Raw genomic sequence first — 24,642 nt, 5'->3', positions numbered from 1 at the left:
GGAGGCAGAGGGGTGAGGGACTACCTCTAGGTCTGAATGTCAATTCAGACCAGATTCCCGGGATGCAAGTATGTCAGTCTCCTCTTTCTAGCTAACAGAAATATGTTTGAGGCGGTCTCAGCTGAATTGTGAATGAGTATGAGGCCGCCGCATTAAACTGGCCAGGATCAGCCACTGAGTGTCACTATGGGGTGCTGTGTGAGGCTGAGTGCCCCTGTGGGGCATTGTGTTGGACTGAGTGCCACTTGGGCACTGAGAGGCACCACGTGGTACTGAGTGGCATCGTGCTGTATCGTAGGGTACTGTGTTGGCGGCTCCCACTCAGTGAGATCCAAAGATGATGGGTGTGGAAAATTCGACACCTCACACTGGTGCAGTATGGGCCATTCTATTGAAGTTGGGATTTTTGACCTATTTGGCCTGTAATAAAGAGAGCTTTACTATGTACCTGTCCTGGGAATGTTTGATGGGACAGTGTAGAAGGACCTTTACTCCGTACCTGCCCTGGGAGTGTTTGATGGGACAGTGTAGAGGGAGCTTTACTCTGTTTCTAACCCATGTTGTACTTGCCCTGGGAGTGTTTGCTACTGATGCTAGATGCAATATTGTTCAAACAAAAGTGTTCAATTTTCCAGCATATCTCCAATGGTGAAGTCACGATTTACATAAAATAGTGCTTAAGTAACAGCTCTGATTGATGGTGGGTGCTATTCACTCAGCAGTCCCACAAGGCAGCTTTATCTTTCCTTTGCTGTACCTTATCAATACATCTTTTATTGTGTTTGAAAAATTGCTGCTTTATCACCAGTATTTATTGTTCTGCATTTTGTCATATTTGATACCAGTTAACTGCATAGTTAATAAATGACTGTAGATATCAGTGGTCCATATCAGTCTTCTTCCAACACTGCTGCTTTCCCTCACAGCTTCAAATCATTTATATAGTCAGGCATTGTCCGTACAATAATGATGTCCGTCTTGACATCATTAACATATATATATATGACCCTAATACCCAAACACCACAATGACAGGTGTCTCAGGTTATGAACAGCACCAGCATACAGGGTTAACACCGCGGCATACTGGCCTCAACATCTTTCCCAACTGTGGGAAATGAAGTCCTTAATGTTCATGTTTTTTATTGAGAAGAAAAGATGAAAGGTTAAGGCTCATACTATGGGTCATGAGAAGGAGAAAAAAAGAATGAGGTTAATTAGGAAGTGACGCCATGCTTGGTTTTTGAAACTGTGAAGATTGTGAGAGCAAGGGGAGACTGAGAGTGATAAGGAGTTTCACAGATTTGAGGTTCTGGGATAGAGTGAGTTATAGCAAGAAATAGTCTTCTAAGTATTGAGGCAGTGGAGATTTAAGAAGTGGGGAGATTCAGTAGGATGGAATATTTGGCGTTTAGAAGGAACGCGAGAGGAAAGTACGAAGGAGCACTGACTATAGTTGTGTTGTACAAGAAGTCAATGTGTTTCAGCGTGAGAGGGAGCCTCCCCATAGATCACACTTACCAATCCAAACTGAGAGAGCGTGGGCGGGGGCGGGGGAGGGGCTGTTCATTCACTGCATAGTCATGCTGGCTCAACCTTTCCTTGTAGCAAAACCGCTGAGTCAATTTCAATTTACTGCTCTCGAGCCTGATGAGGGGAGATGAAGGAAAAAAATTATAGGTTAAATAAAAAAGTTAAAATGGATCGCACACAAAATGACGATATATACAGTACTTGATTTCACCCAGCTCTGTGGTGTAATGGAAAATCTAAATGTCCCATTCGGGACTTCCGATCCCAAGGGTGCAGTATGCCATGAGGGTTTCTCATCACCTACTTCATACCCTTCCCCTTCAGATGCATTCTCTGCCAAATATTCTATTTCTTTAGCTTTTAACCCTTTCATGACAATAGCCATTTGCCTGTGCCAAGATCATTAGAGAAGAAATCAAATTTCATGTTTTTTTCTATTCTGAAGTTTCAGTCAATCACTCTAATTGCCCCGATGACTGAATGGGTTAGATTTTTGACAGGTTTGCGACTGGTTTCCGCCTGGGGAAGCGGAAAAAGACTTTTTTTGGCACTAAACGAGTCGCACAACATTTTGCGCCCAGGTGGAAATTTCGGCAGTGGTTTTGCAGCGGCGCAAAAACTTAGCGCCCACCCGATGTCTTGACCGTTTGGATGATGTCAATTGGCGTACAATGCTGCGCTATCGCCCGGGGCGGAAAATTCGCCAATATCGCCCGTTTTACTGTCTGCCCGGAAACCCGCCAGCAAAAACCAGTCAGACCCAGGGCGTGCCCAGCGCTAACGGTGCCATCTTGAAAACGGAGCAGAAGTTCAGTGCATAAAGGGATTTGGCTGCATTTTACAAGGTGACTTTTTATGTGAGTTTAGAGTTCGTTTTAAAGGATATTTAAGGACATTATTCCTGGCTGCTTTTTCTATGCAGCGTCCAGCTGGAAGAAGGCTTATTGATGAGTATTTTGTACGTAATGGAAAAGATCGCAGATGTATGGGAAGGAGGCCTGACCTCCCATGAGTTTACAGATAACACCACTCATACGTGTAGCTCCCTGAGGCACAATGCATTAGAAGACTGTGCTTCCGAAACGAGGTGGTCACAGAGATATGCCAGCTCATAAAGGCAGATCTACAGCCTACCAGCGGCAACAGGACTATACTGACCGTCGAGGAGAAGGTGACTGTGGCATTTGCCTTCCAAGCCTCCGGCTCCTTTCGGGCATCAGCAGAGGACATATGCTCCATCTCACAGCACGCTACACATTGCTAAATTTGCCAGGTGACTACTGCACTGTACGCATGCAGGATGGACTTCATAAACATCCCAATGACCAAGGAGGCACAGAATGAGAGGGCTGTAGGTTTTGGATGAATTGTTGACTTCCTCAAGGTTCAGGGCGCCATTGACTGTACGCACATCGTCCTGCGTGCATCTTTACTCAATCCAAAGGTTTACCAAAACCAAAAGAGATTCCACTCCATGAACGTACAGATCGTCTGCGACCATACTCAGCGCATCATGGCAGTAAATGTCCAATATCCATGGAGCATCCATGATGCTTTCATCTTGTATGAGAGCAGTGTCTCATGTCTATTCAAGTGTCAACCATAAGGCTAGAGCTGGATGTTGGAAGACAAAGGTTACGGCCTCGCCACCTGGCTCATGATCCCCCTCCGGAACCCTCAGACACAAGCCGAGCATTGCCATAATGAGAGCCATGCAGCCACACGCAACATCATCGAACAGACAATTGGAGTGCTCAAGCAGCGCTTCTGATGCCCAGACCACTGTGGAGGCTTCCTGCAATACTCCCCTCAGCAGGTCTCTGAGTTCATTGTGGTGTGCTGCATCTTAGCCACCATGAGGGAACAGGATTTGCCACTGGGGACTGCAGGAGCACCACAGGAGAGAGGGGAGGAGGAGGAGGAAGAGGAGGAGGATGAGGAGCATTGCGAGGAACCCAAGCCACCATCACCACCACCACCATCACCACCACCACCTTCACCACCACCACCATAGGGGAGGCCTCGGGGAGCTTTCGCCACTGCAAAAGCTTTACGTCAGCAGTTCATAATTCAATGCTTTGCTTGAAGAGTTAATGGCATGTTTGGCCATTGTCTGGCCACTCTATACCACCATGTTGACTATTCCCCCTCTTATTCTGCAAATGAGGCACTACACAGCAATGGTTAAGGTGAACAAAATAATTTATTAAACATTGTAAACATAATTGAGAAACTAAATAAAATGTATTAAGTTATAAAAGTTCACAATAATATTTAACAGAATTGGGAAACTTTTAAAACTTTTATAAAATAGCAACAATAAAACAAAACAACCCCTGCACCGAACGTCTTTTATCTCCGGATCCTCCCCGCCCTCACCCTAACCCCCCTCCCTCGCGTCATGACCCTACCCAAGTTGGCACCAAGACGTCGTGTAGCAAGGCAGCCAGAGTCCCGCTGTATTGGGGGGAGAGACAATGCAGACGCCACTGGAGAAGCTCGGGGTATGGAAGGCCCGGCTTCTGGGTGGCGAGCCTCTTGCTTGGCCTCGCCAATCCCAGGTGATGTGGGTTTGGGTGTGACACTGGGGACTGCAATGTCAAAGATGGAGACCATCAATTGCGTGTGGGCATTGAAGCCTCGCAGGTTTCTTGGCTCGCACGGACCATCTGTGACCCGATCTCCGTCACATTCACAGATAGTGCCGCAATGCTTGTGGGAATCCTACCCAATACCTCTCGGAGCTGTCGGGTGAGCTGGATGCTCTCCTTGGACAGTCCCACCATGTCCAGTTGTGCGTCCGGCTGTCTGACAGCAGACCGGCTTTGCCGATTTCCCCCACCGAAGAGACGGCTTATGGGATTTAACTCCAGGAGTGCATTGCTGCACGCCACTTGTACCCGGGGCCTCGGATGTCTCAGAGCCCGAGAATGTTTCTTCCTCGGACGAGGTACTGTCCAGAGGAAAAAGAGGTGTCGAGTCCATCAGCCCCAGAATAGGCTGCTCGGTCTGCTCCTCTCCTTCAAGTTCCTCCTCATCCTCGCCCTTGCCCTTGTCCCCCTCCTCCCCACCCACCCCCCCAGCCCCCACCCCCACGATGGCCTGAGGTAGAGGCTTCCATTGGAGGATGCGGCGCATGTGACTCCTCATCTGGAAATAGAAAGCAACAGACGAGTGGTTAGCAGCAGGGGAGGGGGCAGGGTGACATGAGTAAGGTCACATAGCACAGGCTCATTTGAAGAACCGTCGCTACTCCATTATATGTAGTCCACAGACACTACATCACATTGCCCCAACCCTAGTCCACAGACTCTACATCACATTGCACCAACCCAGCCCGGGGAGTGTGCAGGACTTGTCCTCTCTTTCAAGCGGGGGGTCAGCACCTCCACAGGCAGTTGCCCTCCCTGAGGCACCGATCAGACCAGCCACTCTCTCCTCGAGGTCTGTCCGAGGCATGCTTCGGGGTGGACCGCCGCCTGTCCGCCGCTGCTCCCGGCGGTCGTGGGACATCTTTCCCTGCAAAGATAACAATGGGAATGGTTACCAGAGGCACACACAGATAGCTACCAAAGCACTTATACCATATTGTGTGCATTTAATACAGTCCTCTATTTAATGACCCTGGAAGTTGCATGTGGTTCATCAGGAAGACATCGAAGTGCAGAAACATTTTGTAAAATCTCAGAAAGCAATCTTAATAATGTGTAAAGATCATTCATGGCAACATGAAGCCTACCTATGCCAACATGTGTCAGATTTATAATTTAAGTAATGAAGGAGTGCATCAATAAAAATATTACTTACCTTTTGCGGCACTGGGTGTAGGTACTTCGGATGTTGTCAATACAAGACACCTCCTCAGCGATGCTGGTCCAAATGCATCCAAAAAACGCCGGGAGAGATTTACTTGCACCCCTCTTGTTTAATTCTGCCCATCTCCTTTCCACAACAGTGACAAGGGCCTCACTGCTGAACTTTCTGGCTCTCTGCCTGCTCCCATCTCCTTCCATCGTGAATTAAATCTAAAAATGGCTGAGTCAGCCCTGGGTGTACTGCGCATGTGCAGGTGCTCCCTGACAGCTGACCAGAAGCACAGGAAGAAGAAAAAAATGGCATCGCGCATGTGCAGAAGATCCGATTTTTTTTTCCGGGCGCATAAATTCTGTTGTGCAACGCTGGATTTATCGTTATCGCTCTTCACCGTTTGGTGAATTTTGCAAACTCTGGCGGTAAATAGTACCCCAGTGGTTAAAAAAAAATTTCCGCTGCGATTATCGCCTAAAAACAGGCGAAATCGCTAAAACACGAAATTCTAGCCCAATGTGTTTAAGCAGTGTGAAACAGGCCATGGAAGCCGAAAGGCTTAGGCTTTGCGCTATTAGCAGATCTCAGCAAGTGCTTGCATTTGGCTCCTGGGCTAGGGAGCAGAAAAATTAGCCAGGACTCCTGTTCTCAATTACCATCCAGTGATGTAATGGTTGAACTTCGGAATCCTTGGGAAATCCGGCAGCTTCAGCAAGCTGAGGACAGCCTCGGGGAGCACTGTGGGTTCTGCGGCCTGCTCTGGACTGCTCCCTGCCCAACTGGAAGCCAAACCTGTCAGTCAGGCTGACTTACGGGCGGGAAACCTGTTCATGACAAAAGACACATGCTATGGAGTTAAATCTCCACAGCATGCAGGGAGACCCAGGGTTTCTTGCGCTTCCAGGTTCCTCACGCTCCCAGCCCCAGTTTTTGGGATGAGGGCAACACTACAAGGCAGTTTATGTTGTCCTTGGTTGCTGAGATGACATTGACCTATTGCGCACTGGGTCCGTGTAGCAAAGCAGGTCTCCAGTCGTCTTGGTTAACCCTTGCCACTGGATAAAGGCCTAGCTCTGTCAAGTCCGTGTGGTGGATGATGTGCAACAGTCACCACATGTTAAAAAAATCCACGCACAGGCATCTTCCATCCCTTCAATTGGAGTTCAGGACTGGAACATCGGGTCCTTTATTGAAACATCTGTGAACTCATGTGGAAACAAGTCATCCTTGTTTAAGGGACCTCCTATGATGATGATGCTGGTTGAACGTCATTAAAAATGTACTGATATATTTTTTTTAATTCAATTATACGTTTTTTTCAAACAACCTATCAATAGATCCTGACTGTGGGAGATTTATCCACAAGCATCACTGACACACAAGCGAGACATTCAAGCTGTAGAGGAACAAGACTTGTCTGATAGGAACATAGGAAGAGGCCCCTCGAGCCTGTTCGGCCATTCAATGACTTCATGGCTGTGACCTAACTCCATGTACCCGCCTTTGGCTCATATCCCTTAATACCTTTGGTTAACAAAATCTATCAATCTCAGATTTAAAATTAACAACTGATCTAGTAGCAATTGCCATTTGCAAAAGTGAGTTCCAAATTTCTTTGTGTGTAGAAATCTTTCCTAATTTCACGACTGAAAGGTCTGGCTATGCCACCTCGTCCTCGGCCCCCCAACCAACAGAAATAGTTTCTCTCTATTTATCCTACCTTTTTCCCATAAATATCTTGAAACTTTGATCAAATCACCTCTTAACCTTCTAAATTCTAGAGAATATAAACCTAATTTGTGTAATCTCTTCTCATAATTTAACTGGATGTCATTCTGGTAAACCTACGCTGCACTCCCTCCAAGGCCAATATATCCTTCCTAAGGTGTGGTGTCCAGAATTGCTCACAGTACTCCAGGTGTGGCCTAACCAGCGATTTGTATAGCTGTAGCATAACCTCTACCCCCTTGTATTCTAGTCCTCTAGATATAAAGGCCAGCATTCCATTTTAATGATCTATGTACTTAGACCCCCAGTTCTCTTTAGACGTCCAGTGTTTTTAGCTTTTCACCATTTAGAAAGTAATCTGCTCTATCCTTTGTAGGTCCAAAGTGGATGACCTCACATTTGCCTATATTGAAATCCATTTGCCACAGTTTTGCCCATTCAATGAATCTGTTGATATCCCTTTGCAATTTTATGCTTTCATCTTCACTGCATACAATGCCGCTTATCTTTGTGTCATCAGCAAATTTGGATATATGGCTTTCTATCCCATCATCTAAGTGGTTAATGAATACTGTGAATAGTTGAGGCCCCAACACAGATCCCTGCAGGACACCACTAGTCACATCCTGCCAATCAGAGTGCATGCCCATTATCCCTACTCTCTGTCTCCTGCCACTCAGCCAATTTCCTAACCAGGTCAGTAATTTGCCTTCAATTCCATGGGCTTCAACCTTAGTTAATAGTCTCTTATGAGGGCCTTTATCAAATGCCTTCTGGAAATCCATATTGATAGTGTTATGTCTCAAATAAAGCAATGTGACTGAATACTGTAAACTTGAGTAAGTGTGACCTTAGTCTCTTTATTCTGACTCCAGAGTGCTCGCACAGCATGGAAGGCCTGCTTATATGCAGTGCTCCCAAGGGTTTCTGGGATCCCTTGGGACTCCAACAGATGTGCCCTCTGGTGGTGATAGAATGCTGGTTACAAGGTATTGCATACATAACATCAGTCCCCCCCAAAGTCAATAGACGATCTGGGGCTTTCCGCTCCCTAGTCGATTGTCTCGGTACAAACACAGGTGCAGGTGAGTTGGTTGGGTCTTCGCTGGGCTGCTGTGCAGCTGCCTCGCGGGCTGCTGGGGATGAAGGGTTCAGCTTCGTGGTCAACCGTGATGTCGGTTGCCACTTGTGTGTGTATCGGAGGGTCGAAGTTGGTGGTGTCCTCTTCAGGTTGCTCATGCCTGTCTGTGAATCGCAGTTTGGTTTGGTCCAAATGCTTTCTGCAAGTTAGTCCATTTGTAATTTTGACCTCAATCACTCTATTCCCTTCTTTGGCTACGACAGTGCCAGCAAGCCATTTGGGACCATGTCCATAGTTGAGTACAAATACAGGGTCATTGACTTCAATATCGCATGACAAATTTGCACGATCATGGTACATGCTTTGTTGATGCCGCCTGCCCTCGACATGATCATGGAGATCAGGGTGGAGTAGAGAGAGCCTTGATTTGAGTGCCCTTTTCATGAGCAGTTCGGCAGGGGGAACCCCGGTGAGCGAGTGGGGTCTTGTGTGGTAGCTGAGCAGGACTCGGGACAGCCGGGTCTGCAGGAAGCCTTCCGACACGTATTTCAAGCTTTGCTTCATGGTTAGGACTGCCCGTTCTGCCTGGCCGTTAGATGCGGGCTTGAACAGGGCAGATATGATGTGCTTGCGGGTCATAAATTCCTTGAATTCAACGTTGGTGAAGCACGGCCCATTGTCGCTGACAAGGACATTAGGCAGGCCGTGCATGGCAAACATGGCTCGTAGACTTTCGATGGTGGCAGTGGACGTGCTTACAGACATTATTACACACTCAATTAATTTTGAATAAGCATCCACAACAACCAAAAACATTTTGCCTAGAAACAGGCCAGCGAATTCAACGTGGATCCTGGACCACGGTTTGGAGGGCCATGACCACAAACATAGCGGTGCCTCCCTGGGTGCATTGCTCAGTTGAGAGCAAGTGTTCCATTGGCGCAAGCAAGACTCCAAATCTGAGTCGATGCCGGGTCACCACACATGGGATCTGGCTATAGCTTTCATCATTACTATGCCTGGGTGGATCACGTATGAACGTTTCCCTGCCTTTCTTAGACAAAACTACGCGATTACCCAACAAAAGACAGTCCACCTGTATGGACGTTTCATCTTTGCGCCGCTGCAACGGCTTGATCTCTTCATGCATCTCCGCTGGGACGCTGGACTAGCTCCCGTGGAGGACACAGTTTTTTACAAGGGACAGTAAAGGATCATGGCTGGTCCAGGCCCTGATCTGGCGGGCTGTAACGGGTGAATTTTCGTTTTCAAATGCATCCATCACCAAGAGCAAGTCTGCAGGCTGCCATTACTACCCCGGTGGTGGGCAATGGTAGCCGACTGAGAGCATCAGCGCAGTTCTCTGTGCCTGGCCTGTGCGAATTACATAGTTATATGCAGACAGAGTGAGCGCCCATCTTTGGATGCGAGCAGAGGCATTGGTATTAATCCCTTTGCTCTCTGAGAATAGCGATATGAGCGGCTTATGGTCAGTTTCTAACTCGAACTTAAGCCCAAACAGATACTGATGCATTTTTTTCACCCCGTAAACGCATGCCAGAGCTTTTTTTTCAATCATGCTGTAAGCCCTTTTGGCCTTGGACAAACTCCTGGAAGCATAAGCGACCGGTTGCAATGTTCCCGATTCGTTTGCTTGTTGTAACACACACCCGACCCCGTACGAAGACGCTTCACAAGCTAGCACTAAACGTTTACATGGGTCATACAGAACGAGCAGTTTGTTGGAACATAACAGATTTCTGGCTTTCTCAAAAACAGTCTCTTGTGATTTCCACCATACCCAGTCAACTCCCTTGCGTAGCAACACATGTAGAGGTTCTAGCAAAGTGATTAACCCGGGTAAGAAATTACCAAAATAATTGAGGAATCCCAGGAACGACCGCAGCTCTGTCATGTTCTGTGGTCTCGACGCGTTCTTGATGGCCTCCGTCTTGACATCGGTGGGTCCCTAAGAACTCGACCTCTGGCACCAGGAAAACACACTTCAAGCGTTTCAACCTGAATCCCAAACAATCTAGCCAACTTAGAATCTCTTCCAGGTTCTGCAAGTGTTCGATGGTGTCCCAACCTGTGACCAGTATGTCGTCCTGGAAAACCACAGTGTGCGGAACCGACTTTAGCAGAATCTCCATGTTCCTTTGAAAAATGGCCGCGGGCCGATCGAATCGCAAACGGGCATCTATTGTAGATGAACAGACCTTTGTGTGTGTTGATGCAGGTGAGGTTTTTCGAAGATTCCGCCAGCTCCTGCGTTATGTAGGCCAAGGTCAGGTCCAACTTGGTGAACATCTTCCCTCCTGCCAGTGTCGCAAATAGGTGATCCGCCTTGGGTAGTGGGTACTGGTCCTGCAGTGAAAAATGGTTAATCGTTACTTTCTAGTCCCCACAAATTCTAACTCTGCTATCGCCCTTGAGAACCAGAACAATCGGACTGGCTACTCGTTGAACTCGACCGGTGCAATGATGCCCTCTCATTGTCCAGCTCGATCTCCACTTTCTCTTGCATCATGTATGGCACTGTCCGTGCCTTGTGGTGGATGGAACCAAGTGGATCCGCACCTTCGCCCTAGAGATATTTCCGATGCCTGGCTCAAACAACGATGGGAACTTGCTCAAAACCTGGGCACATGAGGCGTCATCAACGGACGAAAGTGCTCGGATGTCATCCCAGTTCCAGCGGATTTTTCCCAGCCAGCTTCTGCCGATTACTGTGGGGACATCTCCTGGCACAATCCATAGTGGTAGTTCGTGCACCGCTCCATCATAGGAGACTTTTACTGCTGCACTACCAATTACAGGGATCAGCTCTTTAGTGTAAGTTCTCAGCTTGGTATGAATAGGGCTCAGCTTGGGCCTTTGTGCTTGTTGCACCACAGCCTCTCGAAGGCCTTTTTGCTCATGATAGATTGATTCGCACTGTGTCCAATTCCATGGATACTGGAATTCCGTTCAGTTCAACTTTTAACATGATCGGTGGACATTTCGTGGTGAAGGTGTGTACCCCGTATACTTCTGCCTCCTCAGTTCGAGTCTCTAGTTCAGTTTGATCCACCATGGATCGGTCTTCCTCTACAACGTGGTGGTTTGCAGGGTTTGCAGCTCGTCTGCACATTCGCTGGAGGTGTCCCATTGTTCCACAGCCTTTGCACGCATCGTATTTGAAGCAGCATTGATGGACTCAATAATCACCTCCACAGCGCCAACAAGGTGTTAATTGCCTTGCATTCACACTTGATGGTGGACTCTGAGTCATCTGAGGTCATGCAGCTGCAGGCTTGTACATTCTGCCATATGCATTCCTGCCTGAAAACGACGTTACTTTGTGTACAGTACTTACCGATGCATCTTTATGCTGCGAAATTTGTTTGGTGTTATCGCTGGTGGACATAAATGCCTGGGCTATCATTATGGCTTTGCTCAGGTTCGGTGTTTCAACAATCAATAGTTTGCGAAGGATAACCTCATGGCCAATGCCAAGCACAAAAAAGTCTCTTAGCATTTGCTCCAGGAATCCATCAAATTGGCAATGTCCTGCAATACGCCTTAATTCGGCAACGTAGCTTACCACTTCCTGGCCTTCAGACCATTGACATGTATAAAATCGATACCTTGCCATCAGAATGCGCTCCTTCGTATTTAGGTGCTCCCGGACCAGCATACACAGTTCTTCATACAATTTGGTTGTTGGTTTCACCGGAGCAAGGAGATTCTTCATGAGGCCATAGGTTGTTGCCCCGCAGACGGTGAGGAGGATCACCCTTCATTTGGCAGCATTCTCATTCCCTTCCAGCTCGGTGGCCACAAAGTATTGGTCAAGTCACTCCACGAAGGCTTCCCAATCATCATCTGAGAATTTCTCCAGGATACCAACAGTTCTCTGCATTTTCACATGATGGTTCGTTATCTATTATTTGTCGCCAGTTGTTATGTCTCAAATAAAGCAATGTGACTGACTACTGTAGACTTGAGTAAGTGTGACCTTAGTCTCTTTATTCTGACTTCAGAGTGCTGGCACAGCATGGGAGGCCTGCTTATATGCAGTGCTCCCAAGGGATGCTGAGATCCCTTGGGACTCCAACAGATGCGTCCTCTGGTGGCGGTAGAATACTGGTTACAAGGTGTTGCATACATAACAGATAGCATTGATAGACAATTATTCTTCTGGCCACTACTTTAGTAACCTCTTCAAAAAATTCAATCAATGCTGGTTGGCTCTGTGATCAGCTGAAAATGTTCAAGGTGTTCAGTCACCCTGTCCTTAATTATAGACTCTAGTAATTTCCCGACAATGGATGTGAGGCTAACTGGTCTATAATTCCCTGGTTTCCCTCTCTCACCATTCTTACATGACATGCACAATTTTCCAATCTAAAGAATCTAGAGAATTTGGGAAGATTATAGTTAGGGCATCGGCAATGTACTCACCTGTTCCTTTAAAATCCTGGGATGGAAAGCATTGGCCCTGGGGATCTGTCACTCTTTAGTGCCATTATTTAGTGCCATTGTTTTCTTCATTACTGTTATTTTGCTTACAATAATTTTGTTGAGTCCCTGTTCCTTATCCCGGTCATGTGTATTTGCAACAACAAAGTTCTGGTTGGTCCCCTTGGATGACAAGACCTGATTGCTGATTATTGCCCTGGAGGACAAGACCCACAGAGCAGTTTCTCTGGAATGTGTAATTAGATCCTCCCTGCCTATGTAATCAATTACTTTGCAAAGTGTAATCTGAACCATTCTGACTGCCGACTCCAGACACAACAGACAGCTTGGAACAGACAGGGCTCACCCTGGCGGGTTAAGACTTTCTCCCACCCCCCCCAAACAAATTCCTGCCTCCACCGCCCAAGTTCCTGACCTACTCCCCCCTGCCCAAGTTCCTGGCCTCCCCCTGCCCAGTTCCTGGTCTCCCTCTGCTCAAATTCTTGACTTCCTCCCCACTGCCCAAGTTCATGACCTCCTCCCTCCCTCCACAGATGGAGCATGTGTGTGGGTCATAGATTGCTAACAGGTTTATTGGGTATGAAGTGAATAGTGACAGTGTCGTGACTTCTGGATTTCGTCCAGTCCAATTATGTCACTTGCCACACACGCACTGAGTCTCTGTTGTGGAGTTTATCCAGGCGGAGCAGTGCTTTTAATACCTTGAAAAAGTTTGCACCTCCCGCCCAGAAATTTGATACAATCGGCCGAAGAGCTGACAGGGGCACTAAATCAACCATTGCACACCAAGTCTGGGGGAAGATGGGGTGGCGGTGGCCATAACAAAAGTTTATTCGGTAGATTTTGCAGACCCATTGCGCATGCGCCAGACTCCAATTCAGATCCTGGAAAAATCTGAGCAAGGTAAATTAGCGCATGAGCTACTCCAGCTCCACAGTATCTTCAGAGTGTGAAAATGGAGGAGCAAGGAGGACGCCAGCTATCTCCCCGCTTCTCGGCCACCGTCCTTGATGCCATGCAGGAGGCAGTGGAGAGTCGCTGGAATGCCCTCCAGTCTGCAAGGGAACGAAGGCCACTGCCTAGGGTTTTGACGAGGCTGTGGAGGAAGGTGGCACAGCATGTTACAGCCCAGAACACAGTGACCACAACAGCAACGCAATGTCGCAATAAATTCAATGACCTTACTAGGATCGGCAGGGTGAGTACCCTCTCCATTCACCTTCCAATGCCTTCATGTGAACCTCACTGTCTCACACAATGTAAAGACTTTGCAGTGCCTATCCCTTCTCTATGTCTACCAGGCCACGCTCCTCCAGCCTGAAACCTCTCTATCACCTCAATAGATATAAGAACATAAAAATTAGAAGCAGGAGTAAGCCATTCGGCCCCCCCCCGCCCAAGCCTGCTCTGCCATTCATTAAGATCATGCTGATCTTCTACCTCAATTCCACTTTCCTGCATTGTCTCCATATCCCTTAATTCCCTTAATATTCAAAAATCTATCGCTCTCCGTCTTGAATATACTTATAGACTGAGCCTCCACAGCCTCTGGGGGAGAGAATTCCAAAGATTCACCACCCTCTGAGTGAAGGAGTTTCTCCTCATCTCAGTCCAAAATGGCCGACCCCTTATTCTGAGACTCTGACCCCTGGTTCTAGACTCCCCAGCCAGAGGAAACATGCTCTCGACATCTACGCTGTCAAGCCCTGTAAGAATGTTGTATGTTTCAATTAAATCACCTCTCATTCTTCTAAACTCTAGAGAATATAGGCCAAGTCTAAACAATCTCTCCTCATTAGACAAACCCCCATCCCAGGAATCAGTCTGGTGAACCTTTGTTGTACTTATGCCCTGCCCAGCCAAGCCTCTCTCACCTTCTAACTTCTTACTCAGCTCCACCTCGCTGCACCTTTCAACTCTTCATATGTGGTCACAGGCCTAAGCCTCATACTTACTGGTAGTTGCTGTGCCCCAGACCCACTGTTCACACATCAACTGTGCGATGCCACGCAAGATGAAATGCAGATATGCACACTTCCTCATATTACTTCGCAGACACATGTGGCACAGCCACGAACAACTTTGTTTTTGTCATTGCAGGTCAAACTCATGCACAATATGCGCGAGCTGCATCGTATGAGCGGAGGTGAGTCCTACCTCCAGGACTTCACCGAGGTGGAGGAGTGAGTGTCCGCCCTCATGGGCACTGCAGTCGTGGCACTGGAGAGAGGGAAGGCAGAGCCCCCGCTCGACAGTGATGGTATGTTAATGAGATGGGTGTTTTGTGTGAGTCCCCTTAGCCTTGAGGCCACATGCCTTACAACATGTTGCAGCCAAAATAACGATGCCCCCCCTACATCTTGCTTTGCTGCTCCCCCCCCCAGCTGATAACCGCACTTCTGTTGCTTTGTGCTTACAGATGAGGAGCCAGAAGAGTGGCAGCTGGCCCATGAGCGGACATCTTCAGACGATGGAGAAGATGAAGAGGAGGTGGAGAGCAGTGTGCTGGCATAGAGCGACACATGCTCATTGCGAGCAAGTGGGGAGACCACTTCGGGGGAAGAGGCCGTCTTCTCGGGGTTGCATGAAGCTGATGTTCCTGGCCCCAGTGGCCTGCAGCAATGCCCAGCGTGAGGGGACGCTCAGGGGCCAGCTCTCTAGAGGGTAAGTCAGCCCATGAGTCCTGTTCACAGACAGGCAGATGAGCACCTGGACTTGGAGTCTATGTCCAGAGAGTCAATGCAGATGCACCACGATCTAATGAGTACATTGGCGAGGATCTCTCTGAGCGTGGATGCACTTGATGTGAGTGTGTTGGAGGCTGCCCCAACCTTTGCATGTGCATCTTAGGAGCCCATCGAGCCCATCCTTGGTAGATACCAACGGATGATGGACGTCAGAAGTGACCATGGGGTCCCAGACATGATGGTTTGGGCCATGGCTGAGACCACGATACACCTGCATTCTGCCATGTCGTCAGTGCATGGTGGCATTAATGCACTTTGTGCTCTGATACTGAGTCAAATTGATGCCACACAAGCATTGACTGCTGCCATCATGTCTGGGTACCCATCAGTCCAACCGGAAGGGAACGATGCCGAAGTAGGCCAGCAATCTGCGCTCCAACTGATTGCTCCAGATGCTGAGGCTCTGCCCCAGGGGAGTGGGAAATGCTAGTGGAAGACCCACTGAATAATTGTGTCCCCATGGGACCTATGTAAATATTTTAGGAAGTTTCGACATCTGTTGTGTTTTTTGAATGGGCAGGTGCTCCATTTTGTTTTATTGGAGGGTGTGGGATTTTGGAGATTGTTTGAGGCATGTTTGCCAAATTAAATGTTAATTGAAACGTTTCCTTCAGCCTCTTGTGTCTGACTGTTCAGTTGTGACGGAGATGTGGCATTATCGTGGCACAATGCGCGGTCATTATTAGCTGCATGTCTCAGTACCCTCCATTTAAGTGAAGTGCTCACTTGTGAGCTGCCGCCGAATAGCCTTGCCGCTGCCAACATTGGCATGCTGCCTCCTCCGTGGCTGCTGCTGGTCCTCGTTGCATTGCTGGACAGACGGGGCGTTGTCAGGCTCCTGTTCCTCTTCCTCCTCCTCCTCCTCCTCGCCCTCCTCCTCCTCCTGAGGTAGGCCTGCGATCCCCACTAGCAAGGCCGAGGCCCTCATGATGGCCAAGTCGTGCAGCATGCAGCATGTCACAATGAATAGTGAGACCTGTTGAGGGGGTATTGAAGGCTGCCTTCAGAACGGTCCAGGCATTGGAATCGCTGTTTCACCAGCCCTATTGCCTGCTCGATGATGTCATTAGTCAGGTGTCCAGGCCATATCCCTTATCCCTAAACGACCAGCCTTGGCCTTACCATGGTGGCTGAAATAGTCGAGGCATAGTGCTCTCCCACAGGATAAAGGCATCATGTGCATTTCCAGGATAGCGAGCATTGACTGCGAGAATGCACTGCGTGTGGTCGCACACCATCTGCACATTTATGGAGTGGTATCCCTTTCTGTTTTTGACTACCTCTGCATTCTGGAATGGTGCTTGCAAGGCCATGTGCGTGCAGTCAATTGTTCCTTGCACCCTAGGGAAGCCCGCTATCCTCATGCGCACTCATCCTCTTTCTCCCTGGTCCTTTGGAAAATAATTAAGTCCATTCTGCATGTGATGTCACAGATGCCGTGATATGCAGCGAAATGCAGCGATATGCTGCGAATTGTCAGATGCTGCATATGTCTCCTGATACAGCCTCGAAAGAGCCGGAGACATAGAAGGTGAGTGCCACTGCGATGGGCAGTGCAGTTCTGGTGCCGATGTGAGGCTGCAGGTCTTCCTGCAGGAGATGGCATATCTCTGTAATGACCTCCTTTTGGAAGCGCAGCCTCCTGACACACTGCTCCTCAGACAGGTCTGGGTATGAGTGTTGCCGTCGGTGAAGCAGTGGAGGGTATGGCCTCCTGCACCGATGTCTAAGGGCTGTCCTCCTTTGGCCGCCGACATGGCCAACAGCCCTTCTCTGTCGACATCGCCTTGCTAGAGCATGTACAATGCGACGCTGGCGGCATAGTAATGCACCCATCAAAATTTAGCAAATTACTTTTTCTGAACTCTTTTATGTGTATCTTCCTCTGCAAACTCAGAGGCTCATGCTTCGAGGGAAGCGCTTCCTCATCCTCTTAAGTAGCCACCAGTTAATGACTCTGCAAGCCTGTATCGACTTTATCCAGACGTTGTTATTGGCGGGTGCTCAACGAGGCACACACACTGAATTAAGCGACCGGGGCGCAAGCGTGCGCGTTGCACCAGGATTACGTCATGATCGGCGTGATCGTCAGCAGCTACTGATTTGCACCCCCGGTGAGCCTCTGATGAATTTTCTGTCGGGGTGCTAAAAGCTGCGCGCCTGGTTGCTAAGTTCTAACGCCCCCTCTGGCCGTTAACTGAGGCTAGAGACAAACGAAAATCCAGCCCTTGGGCTTTAATCTTGAAATAAGTTGTCTGACAGGTGAACTTATAGAGGCAGATCCAAAATTAAATTAAATTGCAAGAGCAGAACAAGGGGACAAAGGTTCAAAATAGTAAAAGAAGAATTTAGGACTGACTTCACATCGAGAATGATAAACATATGGGATAGATTTCTGAATAAGCAGTGGACTGAAAACCCTCAAATTATTAAAGGAATATTTGCATGCTGCAGAGGGAGAGCCTTAGGATCTTTCTGGGTGTATTAAGAGATAATGAATGGCCTTACCCATCATAATTATCTTGTGATCTTGTGAATTGTAACTGCAGGAGATATATTAATGAGTCTTGGCTCTGGAATTGTATCAAATAATTCCTACCGTAGAAGATATATCATTGCATTTATCAAAGAATCCTGACTGTAGATCTATCACTGAATCCTCACTGCAGATCCTTCAGTGAACCCTGACTGTAGATCTACCAATGTGTCAAGACTGTAGATTGATCGTGAATGAAGTCTGTAGATCTGTCAATGAATCCTGACTGCAGATATATTAATGCATCAACACTGTAGATCTATCAATGAATCCTGACTATAGATCTAGCAGTGAATCAAGACTGAAGATCTATCAAAGAAGCAAGACTGTAATCCATCAGTGGATGAAGAGTTTGATCTGTCAGTGAATCAGGACTCTAGAGCAATCAATAAATCCTAATGGTAGATCTATCAATGAATCCTGATTGTTGATGTATCATTGAATCAAGAATATAAATCTATCAATGAATTTGGAATCTAGAGCTATCCATCAATCCGGACAGTAGATCTAGCAATGAATACTGACCATAGATCTTTCAGTGAATAAAAACGGTAGAGCTATCAGTGAATCAATTCTATATCTATCAATGAATCAAGGTTGTAGATCTATCAGTGAATGAAAACAGAAGATCTATCCCTGAATTCTGACTGTAGGACTATAAATGAATCAACTCTAGATCTATCAGTGAACCCAGATGGTAGATTTATCAAAGAATTATCAATGTAGATCTGAGTGCATGAAGTGTAGATCCGAGTGAATGAAGACTGTCGATCAAACAATGAATCCTGCCAGTAGATCTATCTTTGAATCAAGACTGTAGATCTTTCAACCAATCTTGATGGTAGATCTATCAATCAATCCCAACTGTAGATCTATTAATGAATCCTGACTGTAGATCATTCAATCAATCCTGACTATAGATCTATCAATGAATGAAAACCATAGATCTATTAATGAATCGTAACTATAGATCTAGCAGTGAATCAAGACAATAGATTTACCAATGAATCCTAACTGTAGATCTATAGATGAATCCTGACTAGACCGATCAATGAATCCAGCCTGTACACCTATCAATGAATCCTGATGGCAGATCTATCAACCAATCCTGGCAGTAGATCTATCATTGAACCCAGATTATAGATCTATCATTAAATGAAAACTATAGATCTATCAATGAATTATGATTGTAGATATATCAATGAATCTTGACTGTAGATCTATCAGTGGATCAAGACTGAAGATCTATGAAAGAAGCAACACTGTAATCTATCAGTGAATGAGGTTGATCTGTCAGTGAATCAGGACTCTAGAGCAATCAATCAATCCTAATGGTGGATCTATCAATGAATCCTGATTGTTGATGTATCATTGCATCAAGACTGTAGATGTATTAATGAATCTGAACTCTAGAGCTATCAATAAATCTTGATGGTAGATCTATCAGAGAATAAAGACTATAGATCTAACACTGAAACAATTCTATATCTATCTATGAATCAAGAATGTAGATTGAGCAGTGAATTAAAACTGTAGATCTATCAATGAATCCTGATAGTAGATCTAGCAATCAATCCTGCCAGTAGATCTATCATTGAATCCAGATTGTAGATCCATCAGTGAATGAAAACTGTAGATCTACCAATGAATCAAGACTGTAGATCAATCATTGAATCAAGACTGTAGATCTATCAGTGAGTAAAGTCTGTCATTTATCAATGAATCCTGACTGTAGCAATGGCTGCTGACTATAGATCTAGCAGTGAATCTAGACTGAAGATCTATGAAAGAAGAGTTTGATCTGTCAGTGAATCAGGATGCTAGCGCAATCGATGTATCCTAATGGTAGATCTATCAATGAATCCTGACTGTTGATGTATCATTGAATCAGGACTGTAGATCTATCAATAAATCCGGACTCTAGAGCCAGCAATTAATCCTGACTGTAGACCTATAAGAGAATAAAGACTGTGGATCTATCAATGAATCCTGATGGCAGATCTATCAATCAATCCTGGCAGTAGATCTGCCATTGAATCCGGATTGAAGATCTATCAGTGAATGAAAACTGTAGCTCTATCAGTGAATCCTGACTGCAGATCTATTAATAAATGAAGACTGTAGATATATGAATGAATCAAGACTGTAGATCTATCAATGAATGAAGACTGTTGATCTAGAAATTAATCCTGACTCTAGATCTACCAATGAATCTTAACTGTAGATCTATCAATGAATCTTACCTGTAGATCTATCAATGCATCCTGACTATAGACCTAGCAGTGAATCAAGACTGAAAATCTATCAAAGAAGCAAGACTGTAATCTATCAGTGAATGGAGAGTTTGATCTGTCAGTGAATCAGGACGCTAGAGCAATCAATGTATCCTAATGGTAGATCTATCAATGAACCCTGACTGTTGATTTTTCAGAGAATAAAGACTGTAGATCCATCATTGAAACAATTTATATCTATCAATGAATCAACATTGTAGATTGATAAGTGAATGAAAACTGTAAATCTATCATTGAATCTAGACTGCAGATGTATCAATGAGCTAAGACTATAGATCTATCAATGATTCCTGACTGTAGATCTATCATTGAATCAAGGCTGTAGATCTATCACTGAATCCTGAATGTAGATCTATCGATCAATTAAGACTATAGATTTATCAATATATCAACTGTAGATCTATTAATGAATCCAGTCTGTAGATCGATCAATGAATGCTGGTTCAGGATCAAGTAATGATTCAACAATGTAACTCTATCAAGGAATCAATCACTGAATCCTGACTCTCGTTTTATCAATGAATCGGGACTGTAAAGCTATCAATAAATTAAGACTGTAGATCTATCAGTGAATCAACTGTAGATCTACCAATGAATCCTGACTGTAAATCTATCATTAAATCAGGAATGTAGATCTATCAATCCATCAAGAATGTAGATTTATCAATGAATCCTGACTGTAGATCGATCAGTGAATCCTATCCGTAGATCTATCACTGAATCAGGAATGTAAATCTATCAATCAATCCTGATTGTAGATCTATCAATGAAACCTGACTATAGATCTATCAATTAATCCTGACTGTACATCTATCATCGAATCAAGAGTGTAGATCTATCAATGAATCCTAACTGTAGATCTATGAATGATTCCTCGCTGCTGATCTATCAGCGAATGAAGATTGTAGATCTATCAATGAATCAAGACTGTAGATTGATCAGTTAATCCTGATGCTAGATCTATCAATGAATCCTGGCTGAAGATATATCACTGACTCAAGACTGTAGATCTATCAATGAATCAGAAATGTAGATCTATCAATCAATCAAGACTTTAGATCTACCTCTGAATCAAGACTGTAGATCTATCAATTAATCCTGACTGAAGGTCGAGCATTGAATGAAGACTGTAGGGGGCCGATTTTCATCAAGCCCTTCACCCGCCCAAGTGCCGCCCAAGGCCATCGAGGTACCGGATGGTACTTTGGGCAGGATATTTAGTGCCGAGGTCCCTCGAAGGTCGATGAGCGGCAAATGGACGAAGTACGCCACCAATCTGGGTGGCAGCGGGCGAGGTGTCTTATTCTCGGTGGCAGAGGTGCTTGCTGCCCAAGTGCCACCAAGGAGGGAGTCGGGTCCATGGAGAGTAGAACAGCTGAAAAAAAAAATCATCAATAAAAAATAAAAAAATCTATCAGAAGACTTCCAGGGGACCCCATGCAGCTGTGGAAATTTTTTTTTAAGTGCTCACTTATTGTAAATCTATCATTGAACCCTGACTGTAGATCGGTCATTGAACCAAATCTGTAGCTCTATCGATGAATCAAAACTATAGATTGATTAATGAAGCCTGACGATAGATCTATCAATGAATCCTGATGGTAGATCTATTACTCAATCAAGAATGTAGATTATCAATGAATCCTAAATGTAGATATATCATTGAATCAGGAATATAGATCTATTACTCAATCAAGAATGTAGATTATCAATGAATCCTAAATGTAGATATATCATTGAATCAGGAATATAGATCTATAAATCAATCAAGACTGCAGATCTATCAATCAACCTTGCCTGAAGGTTTAGGATTGAATGAAGATTGTAGATCTATCTATGCATCCTGAATATAGATTTATCAGTGAATCAACTGTAAATCTATCAATGGATTCTGACTGTACATCTATCAGTGAATCTTGCTTGTAGATCTATCAATGAATCCAGATAGTAGACCTATCAGTGAATTCTGACTCTAGACCTATCAATGAATTTTGACTGTTGATCTGTCAATGAATCCTGACTGTAGATTTATCATTACATTAATTATTTTGCTTCGGTCTCAATTATTTTGCTTCGGTCTTCACAGTGGAAGACACAAAAACCATGCCAAAAATTGCTGGTCACAGGAATGTGGGAAGGGAGGACCTTGAGACAATCACTATCACTAGTGGGGTAGTGCTGGACAGGCTAATGGGACTCAAGGTAGACAGGTCCCCTGGTCCTGATGAAATGCATCTCAGGGTATTAAAAGAGATGGCGGAAGTTATAGCAGATACATTCGTTATAATCTACCAAAATTCTCTGGACTCTGGGGAGGTACCAGCGGATTGGAAAGCAGCTAATGTAACGCCTCTGTTTAAAAAAGGGGGCAGACAAAAGGCAAGTAACTATATGCCGGTTAGTTTAACAGCTGTAGTGGGGAAAATGCTTGTAACTATCATTAAGGAAGAAAGAGCGGGACATCTAGATAGGAATAGTGCAATCAAGCAGACACAGCATGGATTCATGAAGGGGAAATCATATTTAACTAATTTACTGGAATTCGTTGAGGATATAACGAGCATGGTGGATAGAGGTGTACCAATGGATGTGATGTATTTAGATTTCCAAAAGGCATTCGATAAGGTGCCACACAAAAGGTTGCTGCAGAAGATAGAGGTACGCGGAGTCAGAGGAAATGTATTAGCATGGATAGAGAATTGGCTGGCGAACAGAAAGCCGAGAGTCGGGATAAATGGGTCCTTTTCGGGTTGGAAATCGGTGGTTAGTGGTGTGCCACAGGGATCGGTGCTGGGACCACAACTGTTTACAATATACATAGATGACCTGGAAGAGGGGACAGAGTGTAGTGTAACAAAATTTGCAGATGACACAAAGATTAGTGGGAAAGCGGGTTGTGTAGAGGACACAGAGAGGCTGCAAAGAGATTTAGATAGGTTAAGCGAATGGGCAAAGGTTTGGCAGATGGAATACAATGTCGGAAAGTGTGAGGTCATCCACCTTGGGGAAAAAAACAGTAAAAGGGAATATTATTTGAATGGGGAGAAATTACAACATGCTGAGGTGCAGAGGGACCTGGGGGTCCTTGTGCATGAATCCCAAAAAGTTAGTTTGCAGGTGCAGCAGGTAATCAGGAAGGCGAATGGAATGTTGGCCTTCATTGCGAGAGGGATGGAGAACAAAAGCAGGGAGGTCCTGCTGCAACTGTATAGGGTATTGGTGAGGCCGCACCTGGAGTACTGCGTGCAGTTTTGGTCACCTTACTTAAGGAAGGATATACTGGCTTTGGAGGGGGTACAGAGACGATTCACTAGACTGATTCCGGAGATGAGGGGGTTACCTTATGATGATAGATTGAGTAGACTGGGTCTTTACTCGTTGGAGTTCAGAAGGATGAGGGGTGATCTTATAGAAACATTTAAAATAATGAAAGGGATAGACAAGATAGAGGCAGAAAGATTGTTTCCACTGGTAGGGGAGACTAGAACTAGGGGGCACAGCCTCAAAATACAGCGGAGCCAATTTAAAACCGAGTTGAGAAGGAATTTCTTCTCCCAGAGGGTTGTGAATCTATGAAATTCTCTGCCCAAGGAAGCAGTTGAGGCTAGCTCATTGAATGTATTCAAGTCACAGATAGATAGATTTTTAACCAATAAGGGAATTAAGGGTTACGGGGAGCTGGCGGGTAAGTGGAGCTGAGTCCACGGCCAGATCAACCATGATCTTGTTGAATGGCGGAGCAGGCTCGAGGGGCTAGATGGCCTACTCCTGTTCCTAATTCTTAAGTTCTTATGTTCTTAAGATTGTAGATCCATCATTGAATCCTGAGTGTAGATATATAATTGAAAGAAGATTGTAGATCTATTAATGAATCCAGACTTTATATCTATCAATGAATCCTGGTTGAAGATTTGTCATTGAATCAAGACTGTAGATCGATCAATTAATTAAGACTGTAGACTGATCAGTGATGTCTGATGCTAGGTTTACCAATTAATCCTGAGTGTAGATCGAGCAATGAAACCTGACTGATATTCTTGCATTGAATGAAGACATTAGATCTATCAATAATTCCTAACTGTAGATCTATAAAAGAATCAAGACAATAGATTGATCAGTGAAGCCTCATGCTCGATTTATCAATGAAACCTTACTGTAAATCTATCATTGAATCAGGAATGTAGGTCTGTCAGTGAATTTTGAGTGTAAATCTATCAGTGAATCAAGACTGTAGATCTATCTATGAATCCTGGCTGAAGATCTATCAATGAATCCTGGCTGAAGATCTATCTATGAATCCTGACTGTAGGTCTATCAATTAATCCTGACTGTAGGTCTATCAGGTAATAAAGACTGCAGATCTATCAATGAATACTGATTGTAGATCTATCATTGAATCAGGACTGCAGGTCAATTAAATAATCAAGACTGTTGATTGATCAGTGAAGTCTGA

The 24,642-nt window shown here is 45.4% G+C and overlaps 1 protein-coding gene across 1 annotated transcript in view; it reads right to left on the bottom strand.

Annotated features, from left to right (window-relative positions):
* LOC139225844 (ankyrin repeat and fibronectin type-III domain-containing protein 1-like) overlaps nt 1–24,642 on the bottom strand; it is a 1,527,386-nt gene that overhangs the window by 691,205 nt on the left and 811,539 nt on the right. Inside the window, exon 5 of the mRNA XM_070856697.1 lies at nt 1,521–1,646. Coding sequence (XP_070712798.1) covers nt 1,521–1,646 — 126 coding nt within the window. The remainder of the gene's footprint in view (nt 1–1,520; nt 1,647–24,642) is intronic.

This window comes from Pristiophorus japonicus, chromosome 15 (genome assembly GCF_044704955.1).
Source record: "Pristiophorus japonicus isolate sPriJap1 chromosome 15, sPriJap1.hap1, whole genome shotgun sequence".
Lineage (NCBI taxonomy): Eukaryota > Metazoa > Chordata > Chondrichthyes > Pristiophoridae > Pristiophorus > Pristiophorus japonicus.
Note: the sequence above shows the minus strand (reverse complement) of the source record. Positions and strands in the feature narration are given on the sequence as shown.